Below are 26,295 nucleotides of genomic sequence, written 5' to 3' on the forward strand. Positions count from 1 at the left end.
TCAGTCACATCACAAGAGAAAGTGTCATGTTCCCTCCACTCCTGTCACATACTAGCCTGAGCAGCAATGCACACACTCACTTGTAAATTGGCTGATGCAGGGCTATGAGGGAGGCGTGTACAGTGACACATATGGCTGCCATGTGAAAGTAGTCAAAGATAACTGGCAGGTGAATGTGGAGCCCAAGTGTAGGACTAAAATTGACATCATAGACTCTGCTACAGGCCACCTCCATATTGTCATCCGTCACAACCCTATGAAAACATCAATGGTAGTGAGAGAGTACAAGATATCTCATATCAGTATTAGTGAGAGTACAAGAGATCTCAAATCAGTATTAGTAAGAGTACAAGAGATCTCAAATCAGTATTAGTGTGAGTACAAGAGATCTCATATCAGTATCAGTGTGAGTACAAGATATCTCATATCAGTATTAGTGTGAGTACAAGAGATCTCATATCAGTATTAGTGTGAGTACAAGATATCTCATATCAGTATTAGTGAGAGTACAAGAGATCTCATATCAGTATTGGTGTGAGTACAAGAGATCTCATATCAGTATTAGTGAGAGTACAAGAGGTCTCATATCACTATGAGTGAGAGTAAAAGAAGTCTGACTATGCATGCTAAGAAGATCTGTAAACACCCACAAGTTATAGAGGAGAGGAATATATCAGATCACATACTCATCTTCAGTAAACCATAGTTCTATTATAAACTTGAGTCCTGCTTTCTCAATGCTTTCCTCCAACTGCAATATAATATGATATTCCTACAGTTGTCCAGTTGTTGTGCTTATCATAAAAAGGGAACATTTCATTTCTTGTTGAATTTCCCTAATAAAAAGAAGAATACCTACTGGATACTGTATGATGTCAGTAGATGTCAGTGGATGTCAGTGGATGTAAGTAGATGTCAGTAGATGTCAATTATAGATGTCAGTAGATGTCAGCAGATGTCAATAGATGTCAGCAGATGTCAATAGATTTCAGTAGATGTCAATAGATTTCAGTAGATGTCAGTGGATGTCAGTAGATGTCAGTGGATGTCAGTAGATGTCAATTATAGATGTCAGCAGATGACAATAGATGTCAGTAGATGTCAGCAGATGTCAATAGATGTCAGTGAGTAAATGCTTGCTATTAACATAAATAAAGCCATGAATGACTCTACAATGACTGTTCAGCAGAAAGTTGACCAGCTGCCTTCTCAAATGACATGAGGGTTCGCAAATAATCTGGCCTATTATAACTAGTCTTTAGAATAGATAGAACTTGATGATTACGACAACAATTTTGAGACAGTCCATAGTTTGAACCACTACTTTACTTTCAAAGCTGTTTTCTGCTTGAAAGACAGTTTCCATTTAGATGATTAGTCAAGAAGATAAAGTGTAGACAACTGCTCATCGAACAATTTATACGTAGCAACAAGCTGGAAATAATCCTGGTATTGTCCAAGATAGCATGAGCTCAGCAAGAGAGTGTACTAGTGGATGACTAGTTGATAATTAGGTAGATTTCCCTTTTTTTTATCTTTTAGTTTAGATAAAATACTGACTGCTAATACTTGGTACCATATTCACTAGGTGTAATACTTGGTACCATATTCGCTAGGTGTAATACTTGGTACCATATTCACTAAACTTGTGCAAAAATGAATATGGCAAGACAGGAGCCAGTGAAGAGCAGAAGAAGAGCAGGCATGACCTACCTTGTGGCTGTCCAGCAGCATCTGCACGGTGAAGTTGAAAGAATCATTTAGCAGTTGGTCTTCATTCTTATACAAGACCTGGAATGTGCGGCTCACTGCTACCCCCTGCAGAACTGTTGCTGCCCTCATTCCATCCATCACAGGTTCTGCATCTGAAACATCGCAACAGCCACCACTGTTAAGATTGCGCATTCAGAGCCCAGAATTACATTGTGGTTATTGCATACCTTGCCACAGGTCGCAGGGCAATATCAAAGTATCGCGGTGTGTACAACGGATGTAAAACGTCAAAAAAATTCAGTAGAACAAAGGTGATATGAGGAAAGTAGTGACAACCAACACAGGTGATGCTAAAGAAGTAGTGACAACCAACACACGTGATGCTAAAGAAGTAGTGACAACCAACACAGGTGATGCTAGAGAAGTAGTGACAACCAACACAGGTGATGCTAGAGAAGTAGTGACAACCAACACAGGTGATGCTAGAGAAGTAGTGACAACCGACACAGGTGATGCTAGAGAAGTAGTGACAGCCAACACAGGTGATGCTAGAGAAGTAGTGACAGCCAACACAGGTGATGCTAGAGAAGTAGTGACAACCAACACAGGTGATGCTAAAGAAGTAGTGACAACCAACACAGGTGATGCTAGAGAAGTAGTGACAACCAACACAGGTGATGCTAGAGAAGTAGTGACAGCCAACACAGGTGATGCTAGAGAAGTAGTGACAACCAACACAGGTGATGCTAGAGAAGTAGTGACAACCAACACAGGTGATGCTAAAGAAGTAGTGACAACCAACACAGGTGATGCTAGAGAAGTAGTGACAACCAACACAGGTGATGCGAGCGAAGTAGTGACAAGCTCACCTGCGCTCTTTGGTGGATGACATGTCACCTTCAAAGGAATCCTCCCGCTGAATGACCGAAGTCCAACTCTGATTTGATAGATTCTGCAAGAATGAATCTGAAGCACAGTTCACCTAGGAGCATGATCCGAGGTGCACCTTTGTGCACTCGGATTCAGGTGAATCCGAGTGCACAAAATCCCAAGGGTTGACGAATTTAATCACAAGTATGGCACCCAGGGAGTTGACTAAGATAAAAGCTAACATACTGCAGCTTGTTATATATACACTAGTTTAAATGGCATGTTGAAAGTTTAAGTGGTGCTTCGATTCTCTCCAAGGCAGTGCGCTATAGCAGCCAATCGTGAACACCTTCTGTAGATATTACTATTCGAGATACGAGTCAGATGTCATGCTAACAGCAACTCTCCGTTATTCTAGGCCATCAACCAAAAACAAAGTAAACCAACTTTGAAAGATTAACATCTTTCTCACACACAACGTAGGTGTTAAACATAGAAGCTATTATATTTTCTAACAAGTGTATAAAGCATAGTATAGCAGATATAAACACGGTAGGCCAGGAGTTGCAAAGGAATCTCCAAATGCCCCAACCGCTTGTCGGAGGCCTTTTTCACACATCTAAGCTGACGTGACGGCTGACCAGCACCATTTTCAAACGCATTGTCAAGTGAACAAATTTTGCAGTTTGGTTATATTAAGTATATTTTGTAATTAGAGTTAGTCAAGTCTGCGAGTCAGGTCTGTGTGGCAGAGTATTGTTGTGTTATTATCTCTTTCCTTTTTGAGCACAATGCGAGTGTGAAAATGTGTTGCGTGTGACCAGCTGTAAGAAAATCTAACAAAGAAAACAAATGTACAAAGGCAAAACAGACCAACAAACTACAAACACTCACTTATCATCAATCTTAACGGTCTTAGGTGTAGTTCGAAAAGTCTTCATTTGCATGCAAATGTTAGAGATAATCGTACAAATATTTTATTCATTTGAGAACTTTACTAGATATTTTGCCTATACCTTTCCATTTAATTTGCCTGTCTAAAAAGTTATCAATATGAAAACGAACAGACTTGCTTTCCGCCGCGTAATTATTCTTTTGTACAAACTAGTAGAATAACAAAGGAGGTTCGGGGACCCATGCGCATGGTGGCTTGGCTTTCGAGGAGCAGTTAGTGACACTTGATGGTGTGGAGATCGTTTCACTTTGACTGTCTGGTACCGAGATGGGAACATTTTATTTATCCTGCGTTTATAGGACTGGGGCTTCAAAGCTCGGTCCCTTCCTCTACCCACTAGAAAACTTTCTTTATAAATGCTGCAATCATACCATTACTGGGAATGCCAACATTGATATGCTCAAGCCCGAGTCTGACCAATATGTTGATATCCTAAATCAACATATCAACAAATGAACTTTGCCAACCAGCACAGCATTCACATTTCAACCATGCATTAATCACATTTTGGTAAAATTTAATCTATGTGAAATTTCCTGTTGTACTATGGAATTAACCCAGTCTGATTACGAGCCTGTTTTTGCTTCAAAAATCGGTGCGAAATTAAAAACAACAATTACCAATATAGAAATTTGAATGTCAGTCCTGAAAAATTGGACTAGCTCTATGAGAAAATCTCGTGGGTACTTGTTTTAGATGAACGTGACGTATATTCTGCATACGAAAGGTTTTGGGAAGTTCTCACAGATATTTTCAATCGAGCCTGTTCTGCAAGGAAAAGCTATTCAAAAGGCCAAGAAAAGCGCTACACCATAGTTTACTTCAAGTTTCATTATTAAATTTCAAAGAAAAAAAAATTCGCTGAAAACACCAAGACTTTCTACTTAGTTTTAATCTAAAATTTAAATATTAAAAGCAGAAAAACTTTGTAACAAAACTTCTCTGAAAAGCAAAATCCTCATATTATGAGAAGATATTATTTCTAGGAAATTATGGAACACTATAAATAAAGAAACAGAGAAGAAATTGCGCTAATTTCATTGCTGCCCCAAATTCCTACAGTTCAAAAAATCAGGTTTAATTATATCAGACAAATAACAAAAACTTCAGGGGCTAAACACTTATTTGACCTCAATTGGGTCAAAGCTACCATCTAAACTTTCAACTGTTCCTATTGAAATTCAGCCTGTGGAATGTCTCAGACCAGAAGTTGGCTTGCGATTTAGTCTCGTTGATAAAAGCATGATTTTGAACAAAATACCTGAAAATAATGAAAGCAAGTATACCGGGCCAGTTACCAACCAGCAAAATTTATCAAAAAATGTGCATTTTTCATTGCAGGTACATCATCTCATATAGTCAATCTCAGTATTTCCCCATTACCAGTGCCAATTAAACGCAAAGTGAGTGACTTATGACACTGTATAAAAAGAAAGGCTCTAAATCATTGCTTTTAAATTACCGCCCAATCTAAAATCTGCCATTATTTCCAAAAATTTTGGAGAAAATTATGAACTTGTAACTACAGCATCACCTTGTGTCAAGTTCCATTATTTTCCAAACCAGTACAGATTTCAGCGAGACAAAGGAACAGCATATGCTCACATTCAGCGCTAAATGTTTCAAAGCCCTAAAGAATTAAAGCCTTGAAGCAGTACTGGGTATTATACTCGGTATACTCGCCACCATTGACCAACCTATATTACTCAATTATACTCGGCATATTCGCCACCATTGACCAACCTATATTACTCAATTATACTCGGTATATTCGCCACCATTGACCAACCTATATTACTCAATTATACTCGGTATATTCGCCACCATTGACCAACCTATATTACTCAATTATACTCTGTATATTCACCACCATTGACCAACCTATATTACTCAATTATACTCTGTATATTCGCCACCATTGACCTTGACCTATATTACTCAAAAAGATGAGTTTTGTACAAATCTAACGAATCTGTAATTAAATGGTTTTCAAACTACTTAAAAGACAGAATGCAACATGTTCAAATAGATTAAACTAAATCAGACGATAACCAAATTATATGTGGTGTACCCCAGGGATCCATATTAGGACTAACTATATTTATATATCTTATGATATATTAATGATCTTATGTCATACACAGACTACTATTAACTAACTCATTTTGCTGATAACACAAATCTATTAGTAAAAAAGCCTTAATAGTAATAAGATCAATCGTAACTTAAATAGTCTTTTAAAGGTGCATTTTTTTACCGACTTGACTTCATATATTGAAAAACTAATACTAACTTAATCAACAACCACAAATTCATGAATATAGATTTGCTTTGGAAATTGAAATACTTTTGGACCATAAACCATTAGCTTGCGTGAATGAATTACGTTTTCTTATAAATTTGTATATAAGACATCATTATAAATTCCAACTTGAACTGGGAGTCTCAGCTAAACAAATTGAGAAAAGGTTTGAACGAAGTTTTTAGGCTAATTTTCCACACATCAAAATTTATGCCCGGGTCAATTCTGATATATAATGTTTTAGCTCATTCTAAATTGGTATATTGTATCGAAGCATGGAGAAATGCCCCTGCTACACATTTCCTGAAAGTAGTGGTCATCCAAAACTGGATGACTTTGAATGACCACTACTTTTAGGTCTACAAAAAAGTGGTAGTCATACGACTACCAATTTTGGAAAAGAGCGGATGGCTTGCACAGTTTTAGAACATGTCATACCTATTCAACCCCGTCGCTCAAAACAGCTAAAATTCTTTGTGTTTCTGACCTATATTACCATCTTTTTGTATACTTGCTCACAATCTGTACTACATCGGTCGTTCTCCTAAAACCACCCACTCTTACTCCACTCATGAATCCCCTATTGATCTACCATTTCCAGCACCTACTTCAACATCTGGACATCTTCAGTATTCATACCAAACCTCAGAAGCATGAAATTGGCTGCCTGCTGAAATCCGGGAAATCAAAAATACTAATTTATTGAGGAAGGTATTGAAGTGACGCCCGCTGTTGCAGTTGGAGTAATCTGCACATTATTAGGCTGTCGTATTTTTTTTCTTTAAATTGCAATGATTTTAAGTTCATGTGAACCACACCCTGCTCACTGCCTGTATCTCAATTAGTCAAGCTATTGTAAATACGGAGCCTTGTTTAGAATATGTCTTACTTGATGAGAATATAAAATTCAATTAAAATTGAATTGAATCAAACTAGAGAAGTAAGCGATCAAACTACAAACAGTCGTAGGATAAACAGCAGAATCGCCGATACAAGCTCCCTGCAATGCTTTATATATATGCAGCTAAACAGGATGTAGGATAACCTTTTTTTCTCAGTGGAGAAAAGAAGACAAGCAAGATCAATAACACGTAATTACCCTCTTTGAAATAGATCTATGTTATAGAAGGCACCGAGCTCTACTGTAAAGTCAATGGATGCTTGCAAATCCGTCATTACTTTAACACAGGCTTCCAGAAGAGGTCATGCTTGTCAACCCATGTATAGATTACTGATGATACTAAAAACTCCTCGGCCTCCTCGTCAGTCTGAAGATGTCTTGAGACTCAGCGATTGCCCTTCCTGCATTCAGGGAGTGACCATGAGATTAGCATATGGAATACGGTAACTGATAAATTGGTCAGTAATTTATCACTCTGGATAGTGAAGTAGATAAGACAGTTTGTGAGTAATTATATAGCTTAGGAAAAGACAGACTCTATCAGATAACTTCATAAATGTCTCTAATCAGCTCTAATTCTGTTGCGTCGCACAACGCCTGAGCAACAGTGAGATTTGAAACTGTGCCAAGACCATTGCTCGCTAGCGGATGCACCCAGTGTCACTAGCAATATTCATTTGGCAATAAAATATGTTTTTATTTGGGTACATCTTCAATAGTGTAGACTAACTTTATTTCAAGATTACGGAAAGGTCAAAATAAAAAAGAATTAGCAAATAGTATTAAAATCCGTTTAGTTGTCAAGTACTGATACAACAGATATCCACTGATAGCCCACCAGATATTAGCATTCAGGACTACATAATTATGACTTATACAAAAAACATTTGCAATGCACCCCAAACCTACCACTAACTTAAAGGAAGCCTTCTTTTTATGACCAGTCACTTTATTGATGAATGAAACCACCCACCAGCTATCTCAATCCCTCAGCTTATAGAATAACACCCAGCATCCCTATCAACTCTATCAACTCATTACTGTTGCACTAACATATGGAAAATAAATTTTGTTGGTGTTCTAATATATAACATTCTGTATATCTATAACATAATTATGGCATTAACTTGACAATAAGAGTGCTGCGTATCACTTACAAGTATATACATTCTCAAAAGCAATGTATACAAAGTAATAAGATGCAGAGACCACCAGTAATTATAATAATAATAATGCCTACCAACGACTAAGTAACGATGCGATTCATTGTACTCACATATATTGTTCCCGTGATACCGCTCCTCTGGTGAAGTAAACAGAATCCTTCTCTAATATTCAATCTAACTTTATAATGAAAAGGACGCCTATTCGTGGCTAGATGGCCGGAGTCTGGATTCTAGGAACTTGCCAAATATAAATACAACAATATTAAGCATCAAAGTTTTCATTTAACCTGGATATTCTGAATGGAGCTTTTAAACTACATACATCAATGCTCCGCAGGTGATTGGCTATGCTACTAGCAAAGAGAAAAAAGACCAATTAGCAAGCTGTGTAAATGACTACTAATAAAAATCATTTTATCGTGTTTCTAGAACTTGCAATATTCATAACTGAGAGAGTTAAATTAAAAGAGTATGCAGCTGCTTAGCGCAGCCTTATTGATAACATAGAAACAACATAACTTATATGCTCTCAGCACTGCTCACAACTGACTCTCAGCAAACGAAAGTTAGGCCTACTAGGCTATATTTAGGCTATAACAAAATATTTAAAGCCTATAGATTAATAAAACTGAATACGGTGAGAAATATGGTTAAAAAATATTGAAGTCTCTCAAACTCTCTCTTAAATCTGAATTTGAATAAAACAAACATAGCAACTCCAGGTCTGACCAAATAAAAAAGCTGGATATTGTGTAACAAAAGTTGATTAAAGCAAGAGTTCCCAACTTCTTATTCAACCACATCACATTAATTATAAATTATTTAACAAAATGTTTTGCTTCATTCAGCCAAAGCGCAAAATAATGTGGATTATATGAAGGGCCGTAAATCGCTCTAGAAATAGATAAATGACCTTAAAAACAACAAGAGGAAAAGAGATATCCTTAAATTTTGCGTTACAACACTAACCTAAGATAAAATTACTTCTATGTAATCAGCATATTTTTATAACTCATTATTTCCAGTCATTTTGCCAAAGCAAACCAAAAGACAGAAGCCTTCTTAACACTTAGCCAAATCGGATTCACTCTAACTAGCTTATTTTACAAAATAAAGCTAAACACCTTCCAAACATTTTATCTATTTTGATACCCAATTGGTTAACACTTTGCAAAAACCAATTCCAAGTTCCGCCTGTTCAGCAGCTCAGTTTATGCTTTTAAAACTGTGTCAACCTCATATACCATCCACTTGTCTCATCGAATATTCAGTAGAACATAGAGTAGATTAAAATTAGAAATGTAGACTCAGCAAATTCATGCTATTCAACTTGGTTATGAACCTGATGAGAGAATTTGTGCAAGGAATGGGGTGATGATGTCATTGGAAGAGAATAATGCCAAAAAGTAAAAATGATCTCAAAGATGTGAACCGCCGTTGAATTCATTAAGATTGTTTTTAGAGGCATAAAAGGATTTGAAAATTTCGAACTCGATACGGATAAGCTTATCTGGCCAAATCAAGTTGCACAATTGGCTTTATGTTCAATTGATACACTTGCTTTACCAATTTTGTGATGATTAGCCGTGGTCATGATCGGTGAAAACCTGTCCTGAGCATTTTAGTGGATTAAATTAACCTGTAGTAACATATCAGTGCATATAAGTAGGCCTAACTATCACTACCAATGATGTATCACCATGATGCATTACCGTGATATATTACCGCAATGTGACTCATCCTTACTACTGGGCTGTTAACAGACTGACCTAACGTCATACTTCATACTTTTTGTAAACAATTTTATGACAGAATATGGCAGCCAGTTGGAAACCTACTACACCACCCAGCTCTGACTAGTCTCTAGTTTGTCCACTAGTCATAGGCCTACTCTGAATTTGATATCTGACATACGCCTATTCAAACAGTTAAATACACACAGTTTAGTTTTAAAAGTAATATTGTAGAAACTAAGTCACCATAAGAGTCCAACTATTTAACCAAACTGCGCATGATTGCGTAATATAAGAATACCTTGATTACTAACGTGAAAGAATTAAAGTAGAAGCCTAGCAATTTATTGAAGTCGTAAAACATTACTACAACGAAAAAAACTATTCTTACCAATTATCATAAAAGAATTGTAGCAATCAAAAATAATGACGTATCTATATATTGCAATACATGTACGCTAGAAAATAATAACGCACACAAGTCTTCGAACTCTGATTAAGGAAACGCTAGATTTAGCCTCTAACTCTATATAGCTATAACTATGTGTAGTACACGCCGTCGTCATTAAGTGCTATTTCAGGTATTGAGCATACTCTGTAATTGCCGACTGCTCAAAAGTAATAAATAGTCTATCACAAGTTTGACCTTCGACTTTTAACTCTTGGGCGATGAAGGTCGGCAACGTCATCTATCATGGATTCTGAGGAAATTGCCAAACTTACTGATAATTCATGGTAAAGTTGTACTTGGTTAATTTCTAGACCACACGTTAGTTTGAAACACTCCGAATAAAAGTTTGAAATTTAAAGATGATTATACCAGAATAAAGCTTTTTGCTAAGATATCAAACTAATACCAAATACTTAAATACTAAAAAATATCCTTTTTTCCTAATAATGAAAACAAATTCAGTTGGGCACTTTTTCTTAGCTATAAAGAACGTCATAATATAGAATATTATTATTATCAGTAGTTGTGTTATAGTTTTTGTCTATTTTTAAATAGCACAAGCAAGTTTCGTACATTATTGGCAGCGCTTCCAGCGTCACTAATTCTTCAAAAGCTGCTTAAAGACACAGGAATGTACTAAATGAAACAAGGCTTCTTTATAAGTTTCTGTTGAAACATCTCTTGAATTATATGTTAAAATTTGGCATAAGTATTTTTAAAATAGAAGGAAACGTCACAAAAGTCAAATTCAGATCTGAAGATTGTGAGCTGAAAGAAAAGAAGCTGAAACACTATACCCTTGTTCAAACTAGCTATGAGTAGCATTTTTACATTGTTTTGTGTGCAGGTAATTTATAAAAAATACGAAGGCAAGGAAAAATAGTTTTATAGAAAGTTCGTTGTTGGTAAACTTAACAAGATCACAAAAAATAATTTAAGGATATAATTTTTATTTACTTTGTATATACATTCAATTTTTTTAAAATTGATTGTATATAAAGTACAATTACTACTTAACTTTTTGTACATCACACCTTGGAAATGACCAGCGGACTCCTGGCAGCAAGTCGTGTGGCAAGGGTGCAAATATTCTTAAGTGTTACATTTATATTAAGTTTTTGTTGTTTTGTTCATTCCCTCTGATATATTAATGCCTCCTAGGTTAAAACTAAACTAGACAATAAGTAATTCTCTTTGATTACTAGAGCGGAGCTTAATGCAGGGTCTCTACTTTATCACTTATCTTAACGTATTAAACCTGCAATAGCTGACAACTAAGGTAAAAGATGAGCATCACAGCTATAAAAGGAAAAGCTATAAAAGAGATAGATAGGAAATATATGACAGCAGAATAAAAATGTAATGACTCGGTAGAAAACAATTCTGTCAATTATAAGTGAAATAACGTGTTTGAATGTTGGTGTTGTTTTCTTGAATTTGCACATTTTCAAAGAGTTTGTGGAGTAGTTCACACTGAAAAAGGGTTAAGAAATTACCTCACACGTGTTCTATCAAGGAGCCAAAAAAAGCACCAGTTATTAAACAAGTCTCAAAGAGAGTTCATTAGGTTGAATGAGACTTGAAAGCAATAAATTTTGAGCATGCTAGTTTCGGGTCACAATTCCTAGAAACATCAGTAATGTATACTTAGTTCTTCTCCAAGTGAGCCCAAGCACTGTTTTCACACATTTGCATAAATGAGAAATGACAAAAATCATTTTGTGATCTCGGAGGCAACAATCCCAAGTTCTATTGCTGTAATGAGCCATCAACCAACGCTATCAGTCCGATGGATACGAAGAAAGCTGTTAATTTTCAATTTGTGCCAAAGGGAATTTACTGTACTAGGAAATAGTACAGTAAATTCCCTAAGACAGTACTCTAGGCCAGAATCTCTCTGCACCTACATGTTTATTAAATGAGGATATCAATTTTGACTGAATATAAACGGAATAAGATGAAACACCATGAATCAGTAATAAAAGTTTCGTCTCATTACTAACCTGCTACTGTAATAGCTGGCAAGAAATAATGTTTGTTATTAGATGTTTTGATCGTCAAAAGTTGTAAAATTAAGGCTCATCATTTTTGAGCTTCGAAGACTTTGGTTATTGTTATATTTGTATTGTTCATGGTTATTGTTATGCTTTATATCAATATAATTGCTTCACCCCTTCTCGCTCTTCGAGACCACAATTTAAAGTTTTTTTAAATTTATACTTGAGTGTTAAATTGCTTTCAATCTTCTAGTTCTATTTCGATGACAGTTGCTTTTTGCGTCTGCTATCTCGGTAAAGGTGTAGTAAAATATATATGGTTTGATATTGGTTAGCATGCAGTTAGTGATTGTTAACCTTTTGAGTTTAATGTAAATCTATCAAATTAAAGTAATTATGTTTAAAAATATTGTAATTCACTTATAAAACATGTGTTCATTCAGTCTGTTTTAGCATCCATCAAAAACATTATTTTTATTACCAAAAACCTTAGTTTCTTTTTCATTAATCCGCCAGCATTGACTGGCGTCACATACCACGCAGCCTGTTCTACCATCAGTCTAAGCCAAACCCAGAGTGTCATAAAGAGTGGTGCATAACTTGAAAAATTTTATTTTATGTGTGTTGTATTAAAAATAGGTAAGACCTATGATAGATGTTTATAGCTATCTCAAAAATGAATTTTACAGTTTATGTTTTAACAAGGAGCACTGTTATTTTCAATAGTTTTACTAATTGTTGCAACTAATAAATTTGATATCTTTTCTTTCTGTTCTGGTATGGTTCTTAAAAAATTTGGTTTAAAGCCATTTCAATAAATTTTTCTTGGTGGTGCAATACAATTTTTAATTTTACTGTTGCATCAGTTGACTTCTTGAATACTAAACTGGCTTCTGTACAATTTAGAAATATATGACTGTATGTTAGGATTTTGTAACTTGAACAAGTATTTATTCAACTGATTATGTTAAGGAAGCAACAAACTATCTTCAGAAGCAATATGGTTAATTAACATTGATCCTGGTTTAGCCGTTTCATTAGTCAGTCCCTTTCAGTCATTTGCTATAAAATATTTATAAATTATATAAAAATAGTTATCTACGGTAAACACTATTTGAGCTTGTTTTTTTAATAATGACAATGGTGCGGCAATGCGCAAGACTTCTGTTTGCCATTTTTGATATCTCCGTTATATTTTGAGGACTACTTGTTACATCGTGAGTATAGTTTAGTATAGTATTAGTATAGTTTTCACATGTTAATCTGTTTTTAGGATTGGTGAGTTAGAGTCTGCTCTGTTGATCGATGATTGCGACTTTGGAATTGTTAGAAATATCTCAAAAGGGAGGCCTCTTCCGGCAGATCTTCGAGCTGATGTTTGGCAAGTACGTTTGACACAAGAAAAACAACGGTGCTTAAATATTGATGGGTCGCATTGTCTTGCTTGTCTAACATACACTGCCATTCTACATAGCAGTACAAAGCCTCACTGACATCCCTTGGTGCAGTGTCATGGTGTCAAATGCTTACATTGTTTGAGTTCATCCCACTTTCTGTCTGTCTGCAATTACCTGAAGACTATACACACTCATCGTGTTGTCTTAAAAATGCTGTCTGGTACAAAATGACTGTGTTACATTTCAGATCGCCCTCAATGTCTCAGAAAAAGGCAACGAGCTTGGCAATTTCAATGGTCTCTTTGATCTGGCAGAGCAGGCAGTTATAAGGAAGGAGTGTAAATCAACTGTAGGTAAGGTGCTGTGTGGTTGCTTTCGCAGTCATTTGACGTTTGCGTAGACTCTTTCTTTCACTCTCAACATCATTTTGGTGGCCCCTTTTGTATTAAAGTCAAATTGTGAAATGAGCAGACCTGTTACATATCTGGATTACTAAAAGAATATCAGACATGTATTTCAAAGAATTGTAGAGCCTTTTGGATCCTGCTGAGTAATCATTTATGGAAACAGAGTTTAGTTTTAAAAATGTGTGTAAGTTTTTCTTTCAGCTGCTGACACATGAACATTCATTTGTTTTATTTTGTTATGCATTTGGTTCGCTGTGATATCTATTCAGTTGTCACAAGTAATTTATTCAACTCTTATTCAGATCGGCTTGGAAATGACAGTGTTGAGAAGTTGGCCCTGGTTAGCGATTTGGAGGAAATTATTTCCTTCTACAGCAAGTCAACTAAGACACCTTTCAGGGCAGACAACGGTTGGACAGACCTCCTGCAGTTACTGTCAGTGCTCAAGCTACCCAAGCCTCAGCTCTACAACTGTTTTAATGCCCTTGTTAACAGATACATTCCTAAGTATGCTACACTTTCTCTTGTTAACAGTTACATTCTTAAGTATACTACACTTTCACTAGTTAACAGCTACATTCTTAAGTATGCTACACTTTCTCTCATTAACAGCTACATTCCTAAGTATACTACACTTTATTTGCACTTCTTTATCATCAGAACAAACTATCAGCACGTGTCGGGACTACAATTTGTTTCAATATTTAAACAAATCTCATCAAAAGACCTGTCATTTTATTTACTGAATGACATCGCATAGAACATGTTGTGTGAGGAAAACCTTATTTAGATAATGATATAAGTCATGTGAATGTCACTGGAAGGTTGTATCTTCACATTTATTTGTACAGTCAAGCTGGGGGATAGTGGCGTTTACTATTAGAGGGTATGCTCAGCTTTATCTGAGCAAACTTTGCTTCCCTAAACCTTTGCTTCCCTAAATATGTGTGAGGAAAGACCTGCGACTACCTATTAATTCTTAGTTTAATTTTGGTGATCAAATCTATCATACCTTAGTGCTATTAAAACCTATGTAGTCAAACAATATGTAATAGTGATGCATAGAGAGTGGCCTTGTACCATTTTACTACGTCTACCGAGTTGTTTTAAGGCTGCCTTATTTCACCAGATGATTCTCATTTACATAACAGTGGAACCTGGGATTACAACTCGCAATCAGAACCAACAGCTCTCTGCAAAATGGTTTTTTTATTCAAAAGTCGACTGTAATTTACAATTTAATGTATTTTTATTAATAAATAAATATTTACAAACTCGAGTTTGTAAATATAACTCGAGTTGTACAACTCGAGTTACACAACTCGAGTTCATCAAAAATCCAGGCCGAGTTTTTTCAACAGCAACTCGAGTTCAACAACTCGGCTTGAGAACATGGAACGTGAAGCACTGTAAGGCGCCATACTAAACAACTCATCATTTCATTTTCTCTAGCTATATTTTTATATGGAATTTTTTGGGTGCATCATTTAACGTTGTTGACATAATTTCTATGTTTGTTCATTTTCGGTGTTCATTCAGTTTCTTGTCAGGTTCTAGAAAATGAATTCTTTTTTTCATTTAAAAAAGAAGTGGCCCGGTCCCACATAGTTTGTTTTTTAGTTTGCTTTTCACATTCTACAACTGTTTTTGTCTCTTTATATTTATATAAATAAATAAGCGCAAATATCGCCAATACATATAATTTAAATATATATTTAAATTATCATTATTAATCAATTATTAAATTTTATATAATATGCGCAAATGCAGTTTTATAAGTGAGACACCCCGATTACTCACTTTGCTTTTTATTTACAAACCCGGATTAGTTTTGCGTAACACAACTCGAGTTGTTGAACTCGAGTTCATCAAAAACCTAAGCCGAGCTCTTTGAACAGCAACTCGAGTTCAGCAACTCTAGTTGAGAACATGGAACGCGAGGCACTATAAGGCACCATATAAACCTGTTGGGAACTGTTGCACAAGACGCCTTCTAGCTGTTGGCTTTGAAGATAGAATGTCACATAAGTCGACTTGGGAGGCATTCAATCCCACAATCAAAGACTTTCTCTACTCTGATAAATTAATGAGTGTCAGCAATTTCTTTCTCCGTATATCTCAATTCTGACTCCTGCACCTGGCATATGTAGTTCAACTCTATATTCAACTCCCAGTTGAGATGCTGTCTGTAAGGAAGCATGTCAACAGTGTTTAGAGATGCCTGCAGCCAGGTTTTCTAATTCACATCTATTGCTATATATGCTTTGTTTTTACTTGTAGAGGTTACAGTTATTGCAGCATCTAACAGAGAATGTCTATATATAGACAGTCTCTATATAAAGTATATAGAGATTCTAGAGTATATATATATTGTATATATACTCTAGAATCTCTATCTACTTTATACCTTATATATATATTTACTTATATACGTTATACTCATAGTCCATCTGTTCTGTTGAAGACAGTCAAATTTAGGCTGATGACATTGCGCAGATCAGTGAATGCGCAGCATTAATTATTTAGTGATTCTAAAATGAGGATTGTCTTCTCTTACTAGGGCGTGACTATTTCTTTGATAATCCTAGTAAGGAAAGTCAGTATTAGTTTGGTGTTTATGTGAAGCTGCACTGGTTTGCTTCAGTCATCTTTCAGATATTGCTAGCGTTATGATCGCTGATATTTATGAGTCGCGTGTATTTCTGTTTAGGGAGTGTCACAAAGATGGCCGTCCTTTTCACTTGTTTAGGCTACTACTCCTGTACCATGATCCTCAGCTCTGTAGCTTTTTGGATACACGGAAGATAACTCCAGATAGTTATGCTTTATCATGGGTGAGGCACTTTGACCCGCTGGATAGTTAATTTTCTGTCTCTCCCTTCTCTATCTGTTAAGCAAACATGAACCCAATTGTATGTTTATGTTTGATTAAGAAGCAAGACAGTAACTCTTACCCAAAATAATCTAGCTAACCAGTTGAAATTCTTATTATTAGCCACTAAAAAGTGACATCGCCTGCTTGTTCAATGAAGCTGCAGCGAGTTAGTTCTTATATGGCGTCATGTATGTCAACTTATATGGCGTCATGTATGTCAACTGATGTAGAATTACTTAGTATTTCTTTTTATTCTGAGTGAAGTAGTTGGATAAAATGTGAAGTTACTGCCAACTTACAAACATTGAGTAGTCAAAATGAAGGAGGAGTAATTGAGGTGTAACCGGCATGGGTGCCTTACCCGCTTCATGGTTCTGAACCTATGACTTACTCAGCGCATGACTGTTATATCCTAGCCCAAGAATACTAGTAACTAGGTTAAGTAATGCTTATTACGCCTAGTCTCTGAGTATACCCTGGAAGAGGTCTTGCTAGATATACACTTATTGTTTAGCAAGCCTGTTCACTTGATTGGCGTTACAAATTTTGTTGAATTTAATGATGACTCGCACACGTCTCCTACTTTGATATCTTTATTTGTAATTAAATACTCTGATTTAAATAAATGCAATAAATGCAATAGCTAATTTCCGCATTCAGCATTAATTTTGAGCAATTTTAATATACTAAATTGTTTCTGTACTAAAATTTTGTTAGACGACACAATTAATATTTCAATAATAAAATCGTGGTTTATTGTTATTCCGAGTTGTTCTATTTTTTAGATGTCGCTATTTTTAGATGTCAGTATTTGTACTGAAGGGTAATTTCGTAGTGGTTTGTAAATGGTAAAATACTAATTGAAGAGAAATTGCTTGAGAAAAAAGGCCCTAAAAATCTTTTTCTGAGTTTCAGGTAATATTTCTCTTTGGGTATTTGTTGCAGTTTCAAGGACTATTCTCAAGTATTTGTGATATAGATGTCTGTCTCAACATGTGGGATGTCTACTTACAACAGGCGGACCCCTTTCTAGTCTTTTTCCTAGGCTTAGTTTTGCTTGTTAACACCAAGTGAGTTACTTTTATCCATCTCATTGCATCTCTTAACATTGCGCTGTGTCTTGTAATGTTTCACCTCCCCCCTCCTCTCCTTCACCTCCCCCCCCCCTCTCATAGGTATTTACTTGCTGGTTGCAAGTCTACTTCCAGCCTCATTCCTCCTCTCTTCCTTCCTCAATTATTGTCTTTTATTGTTCTCCACTCATCTCTTTGCAGTTCATTTCCTCTGGCTACCTCATCTCTTTTCTACACCCACCTCTCTACACCCACCTTTCTACACACCCACCTTTCTACACCCACCTCTTCTCTACACCCACCTCCTCTCTACACCCACCTCTTCTCTACACCCACCTCTCTACACCCACCTCCTCTCTACACCCACCTTTTTATACTTACCTCTCTACACCCACCTCTCTACACCCACCTTTTCTCTAATATTTTGTATTAAGTCTTGTCAGAACTATTTGCTCTTTAGCTTTTCCCCACTATGAAGTCTATTTTAGTATTTTGCTTTAAAGTTTCATCAAATGTAGTAGTATTTGATCTGAGCATCTGAGTATCTGATCGATAACCAGTTTTTTAATAGCAAATAGAATAGAGTTCTGTATTGATATTGTTATCTGAATGCATCCAGTAAGTAGGACTTATACACACATCTCGGTACATGCAAAACACACGCGGCATCATGTGGCCATCTACAGTCAAAGGATCTTGTACTGCTGTTTGTTTTATATAGTCACTACTTTTATACCACTCATGAGTTTCATTGTCAAACTGGTGCCATTACAAATGTCATATGTTTTTACGAATATAGGGAGCAGCTCGAAGAAATGAAAATAGAAGATAAAGAAAAAATAGTGGAGTCGTTAAAAGCAGCACCAGCTGCACTGGAAGCCGATGATATTGAAGACTTCTGTTCCCTAGCACAGTACTATGCCTCTAAAACTCCTCAATCATTTAGAAGGGTCAGTACTGGCAGCGGTTGCTTTGTCACGGCAGCTATGGCTGTCTGGCAGCACACGCGTAGGAGTACAATAGAGTTTAGACATTAGCAATGATTAGATGGCAGTGCGTAGGCAGCAACAATGGCTATACAGTGCACCCTCGGAATACGATTTTAATCCGTATAGGGTTGGCATCGTATGGTGACAGAAACGTATGGAGGGGTATAGAAACCATAGTAACTGTATAATGCAAACATCCTCTGGTAAAAATCATCAAAATATTATATACGTACTGTACATATTAAAAATTAGTAACGAAATAGTATGTTAACCTTAGTAACTATTATAGTTACCTATAGCAACTTTAGTGTATTTAGTGATTATGATCTGCATTAAAATGTAACATTACAGTATGCTATGTGCAGTATCTACCGTAGAGAGTTCTTACTTCCATGACAGACATGCATACGTATAACATAACCTTTGAAATCACCTTAAATAAGTTTAGCTCACTAAACACACACACTTGAAGCTGAGTTTTAGTGTGTATTTTTAACTATTTTACTGAATTTTAACCTATCAATTTCTGGCTTTTTTTCACTATAATTTTAGCCGACCTCATTAACACTTTTTTCAACCTAATTTGGCAAGAAAGCTTGACCAATTTTATTTTCGTAATAAAGTGGATTTTTTAGCCGATTAATGGGAATTGTCTGACCATTTGTTCACAGGGATCACAACTCAAAACTTGGCAAATAGTTTTGAAGGAAAATATTACGTACTGCTTTTCACACAAGGAATGCCGAACTAAGAGAAGTCGGTCATCATATACCTTTCAGGCAATTTGAAAAAGTTTTCGGCAAACAGAATATTGGCATCTTTGTTATTTCGACCTACATAATAAGCACACCGACAGCCAAATTTGAACTCGGATGAAAATTTTGTTGAATTCGTATGTTGAAATAAAATTGGTATGGCGAGGTGGAAAAATCATCATGTTCCACTTCGTAAGGGGAAAAAATCATATAACAGAGTAATCGTATCCCGAGGGTGCACCATATAACAGAGTAATCGTATCCCGAGGGTGCACCGTATAACAGAGTAATCGTATCCCGAGGGTGCACCATATAACAGAGTAATCGTATCCCGAGGGTGCACCGTATAACAGAGTAATCGTATCCCGAGGGTGCACCGTATACAAGCTGCAATTAAAGTCTGATTCAAAAAGCCCTGGAGTTCTTGTCTCTGTAAATGTATGTCACAGGAAATCAGGTCAGACGGTTATGGAAGGGTAGCAAAATTTCTCTCCATTTTACAAGTCAGACTATCGGTGAGAGGTTATCTTTCAAAAAATCAAAATTCATCTTAAAATGCCGTAAAGGTAGCACTGAAAAAGTTGGTTTTAGTTTTTCGTTGCTCAAGTACTTATTTGATAGTAGTCATATTTAGTGTTAACTACTCGTGAATAGGATTACAACCTGTCGGTTTACAATTGCAGCAGTTCTGTATAAATTATGATCATAAAGTTGAAAACATAAGAATGAACTGTTTCAGACAGTCATAGGTGTGAAGTGGGCTCTGGAAGGATTGTTCTGTTAGTGTGAAAGTGAGTCATAGGTGTGAAGTGGGCTCTGGAAGGATTGTTCTGTTAGTGTTAAAGTGAGTCATAGGTGTGAAGTAGGCACTAGAAGGATTGTTCTGTTAGTGTTAAAGTGACAGTCATAGGTGTGAAGCGGGCTCTGGAAGGATTGTTCTGTTGTTGTGGTAGTGAGTCATAGGTGTGAAGTAGGCACTATAAGGATTGTTCTGTTAGTGTGAAAGTGAGTCATAGGTGTGAAGTGGGCTCTGGAAGGATTGTTCTGTTAGTGTGAAAGTGAGTCATAGGTGTGAAGTGGGCTCTGGAAGGATTGTTCTGTTAGTGTTAAAGTGACAGTCATAGGTGTGAAGTGGGCTCTGGAAGGATTGTTCTGTTAGTGTTAAAGTGACAGTCATAGGTGTGAAGTGGGCTCTGGAAGGATTGTTCTGTTAGTGTGAAAGTGAGTCATAGGTGTGAAGTGGGCTCTGGAAGGATTGTTCTGTTAGTGTTAAAGTGACAGTCATAGGTGTGAAGTGGGCTCTGGAAGGATTGTTCTGTTAGTGTTAAAGTGACAGTCATAGGTGTGAAGGGGGCTCTGGAAGGATTGTTCTGTTAGTGTGAAAGTGAGTCATAGGTGTGAAGTGGGCTCTGGAAGGATTGTTCTGTTAGTGTTAAAGTGACAGTCATAGGTGTGAAGGGGGCTCTGGAAGGATTGTTCTGTTAGTGTGAAAGTGAGTCATAGGTGTGAAGTGGGCTCTGGAAGGATTGTTCTGTTAGTGTGAAAGTGAGTCATAGGTGTGAAGTGGGCTCTGGAAGGATTGTTCTGTTAGTGTGAAAGTGAGTCATAGGTGTGAAGTAGGCACTAGAAGGATTGTTCTGTTAGTGTTAAAGTGACAGTCATAGGTGTGAAGCGGGCTCTGGAAGGATTGTTCTGTTGTTGTGGTAGTGAGTCATAGGTGTGAAGTAGGCACTATAAGGATTGTTCTGTTAGTGTGAAAGTGAGTCATAGGTGTGAAGTGGGCTCTGGAAGGATTGTTCTGTTAGTGTGAAAGTGAGTCATAGGTGTGAAGTGGGCTCTGGAAGGATTGTTCTGTTAGTGTTAAAGTGACAGTCATAGGTGTGAAGTGGGCTCTGGAAGGATTGTTCTGTTAGTGTTAAAGTGACAGTCATAGGTGTGAAGTGGGCTCTGGAAGGATTGTTCTGTTAGTGTGAAAGTGAGTCATAGGTGTGAAGTGGGCTCTGGAAGGATTGTTCTGTTAGTGTTAAAGTGACAGTCATAGGTGTGAAGTGGGCTCTGGAAGGATTGTTCTGTTAGTGTTAAAGTGACAGTCATAGGTGTGAAGGGGGCTCTGGAAGGATTGTTCTGTTAGTGTGAAAGTGAGTCATAGGTGTGAAGTGGGCTCTGGAAGGATTGTTCTGTTAGTGTTAAAGTGACAGTCATAGGTGTGAAGGGGGCTCTGGAAGGATTGTTCTGTTAGTGTGAAAGTGAGTCATAGGTGTGAAGTGGGCTCTGGAAGGATTGTTCTGTTAGTGTTAAAGTGACAGTCATAGGTGTGAAGGGGGCTCTGGAAGGATTGTTCTGTTAGTGTGAAAGTGAGTCATAGGTGTGAAGTGGGCTCTGGAAGGATTGTTCTGTTAGTGTGAAAGTGAGTCATAGGTGTGAAGTGGGCTCTGGAAGGATTGTTCTGTTAGTGTTAAAGTGACAGTCATAGGTGTGAAGTGGGCTCTGGAAGGATTGTTCTGTTAGTGTTAAAGTGAGTCATAGATGTGAAGTAGGCACTAGAAGGATTGTTATGTTAGAGTGAAAGTGAGTCATAGGTGTGAAGTGGGCTCTGGAAGGATTGTTATGTTAGAGTGAAAGTGAGTCATAGGTGTGAAGTAGGCACTGGAAGGATTGTTCTGTTAGTGTGATAGTCATAGTTGCTGTACTCAGGAGTATAAATAGCAAGTTCTCTGCATCCATTCAAGATGTTATCTTCAATGTTCTGTATTTTAGAATAGAGAAATTGTTCTGTTTAGTTTAGTAATTTTTATTGTATGTTATGAATGCATGCTTTCAACTAATGCCTTTACCATTGCAATACACTGTATATTCATTGTCACCAGCACTACCAGACACCACTATTTGGAATTATGCAACCGACCAGTAAATCCGAGGAGCAGGTACTGCCGGAGTCACAGGTCCTGTGTCTTCCTGTATCTATAGAAGAGCTCTTGCACGCCAACGAACTCGGGGCTGTAAGTTGGCCTCCTTCCGAAACAGTATTTAAGATTGTATGCTATGTTTTAATTTTAGTCATGAAATAGCAGTTGGCTCTATATTCATATCGTTATCATGCTTAATATTTTCTTCTTTAAGTTATTCTTTAGTTATCTCCCCCTGCTGCGTGGATAAACCTTTACAACTTACAATACAGAGTTATATAATGCATAAAATCATTCTATTCACTCTATTCTCATAGCTATACATGCGTACTGGCTACACATAAAGTCCCACCAACACAAAGAATGTTCTCATCATTTCCAACTGGAGTTCTTAAAATGATTATCGATCTTGACCTTCTGCTGCAGGGTGAAGGGGTTCGATACTTTGTCGTAGACTGTCGACCCGCAGACCAGTACAACGCGGGACACCTCCCTACAGCCTTCCATCTTGATGCTGATTTAATGCTTCAAAATCCAGCCGAATTTAGCACATCTATCCAGGCGTTAGTGGCCACTCAGCAGCAATCTCTCCAGTCTGGTTAGCCTTTTCATACCTTGTTTCCTTTATGATTCTTCATAAATATATTATATGTATGTGGTTGGAGGGAGAGATCTATCATGGCATTCATGTATGTTAACAACGCTTGGCTTGATTACACCTGTAACACATAATTATTAATGTTGTTTTCAAGGTTAATACGTCATCAGTTTTTGACATTGTACTTTTGTACTTGATGCCATTGTTGGGTGCTAAATGATGCAATAACGCTAAATTTCATCAGCTTTCTTTTCTGGAGTTGTAACAGAACTCCAGCAATCTTCCTGTCCATCTCCCTTTAAAGGTCTAAAAGGCTGGCTGGTAGAGCTGTAGCACCCCTCCACCGTTATCGTTACATCGTTATGCGCGTTTTTGGGGAGGATACAGTATTTGAGAGGTTGTATTGAAAGTTGCAAGACCTTTGCTGTGCACTCTCAGTAAAGCCACTCGTTTATATGACAGAATTTTATGACAGGTTCGTCGGCAGCCGGGGAGCACCTGTGCTTTATGGGCAGTGGAAGAGAAGAAGAGGACCAGTATGTGCACATGGTCATCGCCAACTTTCTACAGAGAACCACACAATATGTTAGCTTTGCCAGAGGCGGTTATGCGGGTGAGCATCTAGTGGTTTCCTACAGGTTACGTAGACTGTGGTAGCGGGCTGTTAGCCACCTCTAAGTTTCGGCGGTTCTCGTGTAGTTCGCAGCTAATTTTTACCCCTACATTAAAATATCTGTTCTGAACATTCATGCACTAGCTCAGTTTATGGATCTGCAAGGAATCACATCACGTTGCATACACAATATTATATCTTGTAACGCTATTTATTCAAGCAGGCCTTTTTCATATCATGTTGTGTTTTGCATTAATCATATCGACAGCCACCTCTATAGTCATGGGATATGAGTTCTTTTCGCTATAAAATCTTGAGATCTTAAGGTTTCACGTATCGGAGAATTAATAAGAACTTATGAGTATATAAGAAGGTTAAAGAATCCAAACCTCTCCTAGAAACCAGACTTCATGCTGCTATCCCTTCTATCCCTGCCATCCCTTCTATCCCTGCCATCCCTTCTATCCCTGCTATCCCTTCTATCCCTGCCATCCCTTCTATCCCTGCCATTCTTTCTATCCCTGCCATTCCTTCTATCCCTGCCATCCCTTCTATCCCTGCCATTCCTTCTATCCCTGCCATTCCTTCTATCCCTGCCATCCCTTCTATCCCTGCCATCCCTTCTATCCCTGCTATCCCTTCTATCCCTGCGATCCCTGCCATCCCTGCCATTCCTTCTATCCCTGCCATCCCTTCTATCCCTGCTATCCCTGCCATTCCTTCTATCCCTGCCATTCCTTCTATCCCTTCTATCCCTGCCATCCCTTCTATCCCTGCCATTCTTTCTATCCCTGCCATTCCTTCTATCCCTGCCATCCCTTTTATCCCTGCCATTCCTTCTATCCCTGCCATTCCTTCTATCCCTGCCATCCCTTCTATCCCTGCCATCCCTTCTATCCCTGCTATCCCTTCTATCCCTGCGATCCCTGCCATTCCTTCTATCCCTGCCATCCCTTCTATCCCTGCTATCCCTGCCATTCCTTCTATCCCTGCCATTCCTTCTATCCCTGCCATCCCTTCTATCCCTGCCATTCCTGCTATCCCTGCCATTCCTTCTATCCCTGCCATCTCTTCTATCTCTGCCATTCCTTCTATCCCTGCCATTCCTTCTATCCTTGCCATCCCTTCTATCCCTGCCATCCCTTCTATCCCTGCCATCCCTTCTATCCCTGCTATCCCTGCCATTCCTTCTATCCCTGTCATCCCTTCTATCCCTGCCATTCCTTCTATCCCTGCCATCCCTTCTATCCCTGCTATCCCTGCCATCCCTTCTATCCCTGCCATTCCTTCTATCCCTGCCATCTCTTCTATCCCTGCCATTCCTTCTATTCCTGCCATCCCTTCTATCCCTGCCATTCCTTCTATCCCTGCCATCCCTTCTATCCCTGCCATCCCTGCTATTTACCTTCTTACTATGGCCCATAAGCTTCCTTTAGATGGCCTTTTAGTCACACTTCCTCTCACTCTCATTTGCTCTTCGTTTCTCTCTCACTCCTTTTCTTTACCAACTATCAGTAATAGGTTAATGGATGGCAAGTTTTAGCTTTTGCACTTATTAACGAAAAATTGACTATATAGCAAAATTACCCAATGTTTCAGCAATGTGCTGAATGTGCTGAAAATACTTGTAAAAGTCAGTTAGTACTCATTTTTTCTTTTTTGTAGCTTATCTTAATATTAATTCAGAGTTACAAATAAAATGACGACCAAAGCGTTTGGTGTGTATCTAAATGGCTAGTGATTCTAGCGGCGGTTAGTTGAGTGCTATCTTAGTTACAACATTTGTCTTCTCTGGTATCTGGTAGCTACATGTTTTAGCTAATAAATATGGTTGCAATTCTTTTGACTACACGCGTTATCTGATTATTGCACACGGTATTTTTTACTGTTTTTGTTATAATTGGTTAATATAAGCAACAGCCACGGGCTACAACAGCAACTTTTTGCAGCGAATTCTGCTAGTTTGAACGCATCTAGCTGTCAACTATGTTGACTGCAGCTCATCGACAGTGTAAATAGGTTGTGGGAATCTCAGACCCTTTTCCTCAGCAACCTATTTGCAATTTCATAAAACCAAAGGCATTTGCTGAAATGTTTTCTCGCTTGCCATTATGAATTTCGATCCTCTGTACGCTCTCAACTTCACCATTGTATGACTTTGTAGCCCTGCACCATCAGCTAGAAGATAATCTAAGTGAAGGCATAACCGACCACAATCCTCATTCCTGTATTTGTTGTGCTAGAAGCGCATCAGAGACTGACTCTACAGTCGATCAACCCGAGTCACTTTTTCCCCACTTTAAGGTTTGTTTATCGAAATTAGCTGCTGTAAGAGATGGTATCATTTTTAAATATTACTTGCAAGTCTTCTTCAAATTATTGCCTCACATTCCTCATGAGTGCAATCTTCCTACCACTGCTATGGGTTAGCGTACCGGAGTGCTGGTGAAACAGTGCATAGGTTATGCGTGAGGTCTGCATTTCAATCTGAAGTTATCGAGTATATCTATTTTTGACGGGTTACTTGGCAAATCTATATATATAAAATCAAGTGTTTGTTTGTCTATGGTTTGTATATCCAGTTTATAGCGATT

The 26,295-nt window shown here is 37.6% G+C and overlaps 2 protein-coding genes across 3 annotated transcripts in view; one reads left to right on the top strand and one right to left on the bottom strand.

Annotated features, from left to right (window-relative positions):
* Positions 1 to 10,113, bottom strand: part of LOC137396160 (protein FAM135A-like) — a 29,196-nt gene extending 19,083 nt beyond the window's left edge. The window contains exons 1-7 of one of the 2 annotated variants that reach the window (XM_068082320.1): positions 10,032 to 10,113; positions 8,018 to 8,144; positions 7,020 to 7,142; positions 2,583 to 2,665; positions 1,714 to 1,865; positions 687 to 751; positions 81 to 254 (exon numbers count right to left, since the gene is read on the bottom strand). In XM_068082320.1, the coding sequence (XP_067938421.1) occupies positions 81 to 254; positions 687 to 751; positions 1,714 to 1,851 (377 nt within the window). In that variant the 5' untranslated portion in view covers positions 1,852 to 1,865; positions 2,583 to 2,665; positions 7,020 to 7,142; positions 8,018 to 8,144; positions 10,032 to 10,113. Of the gene's footprint in view, positions 1 to 80; positions 255 to 686; positions 752 to 1,713; positions 1,866 to 2,582; positions 2,666 to 6,939; positions 7,143 to 8,017; positions 8,145 to 10,031 lie in introns of both variants that reach the window. The other variant, XM_068082316.1, reaches the window with a different exon arrangement.
* A 190-nt stretch (positions 10,114 to 10,303) lies between these two features.
* LOC137396526 (TBC1 domain family member 23-like) overlaps positions 10,304 to 26,295 on the top strand; it is a 32,288-nt gene continuing 16,296 nt past the window's right edge. The window contains exons 1-13 of the mRNA XM_068082838.1: positions 10,304 to 10,375; positions 13,362 to 13,473; positions 13,733 to 13,838; positions 14,195 to 14,425; positions 14,717 to 14,758; positions 16,389 to 16,392; positions 16,603 to 16,726; positions 17,713 to 17,837; positions 18,640 to 18,790; positions 22,452 to 22,583; positions 22,917 to 23,088; positions 23,564 to 23,701; positions 25,866 to 26,005. Of these exons, the coding sequence (XP_067938939.1) occupies positions 10,335 to 10,375; positions 13,362 to 13,473; positions 13,733 to 13,838; positions 14,195 to 14,425; positions 14,717 to 14,758; positions 16,389 to 16,392; positions 16,603 to 16,726; positions 17,713 to 17,837; positions 18,640 to 18,790; positions 22,452 to 22,583; positions 22,917 to 23,088; positions 23,564 to 23,701; positions 25,866 to 26,005 (1,518 nt within the window). The 5' untranslated portion in view covers positions 10,304 to 10,334. The remainder of the gene's footprint in view (positions 10,376 to 13,361; positions 13,474 to 13,732; positions 13,839 to 14,194; positions 14,426 to 14,716; positions 14,759 to 16,388; positions 16,393 to 16,602; positions 16,727 to 17,712; positions 17,838 to 18,639; positions 18,791 to 22,451; positions 22,584 to 22,916; positions 23,089 to 23,563; positions 23,702 to 25,865; positions 26,006 to 26,295) is intronic.

Source organism: Watersipora subatra, chromosome 1, assembly GCF_963576615.1.
Source record: "Watersipora subatra chromosome 1, tzWatSuba1.1, whole genome shotgun sequence".
Lineage (NCBI taxonomy): Eukaryota > Metazoa > Bryozoa > Gymnolaemata > Cheilostomatida > Watersiporidae > Watersipora > Watersipora subatra.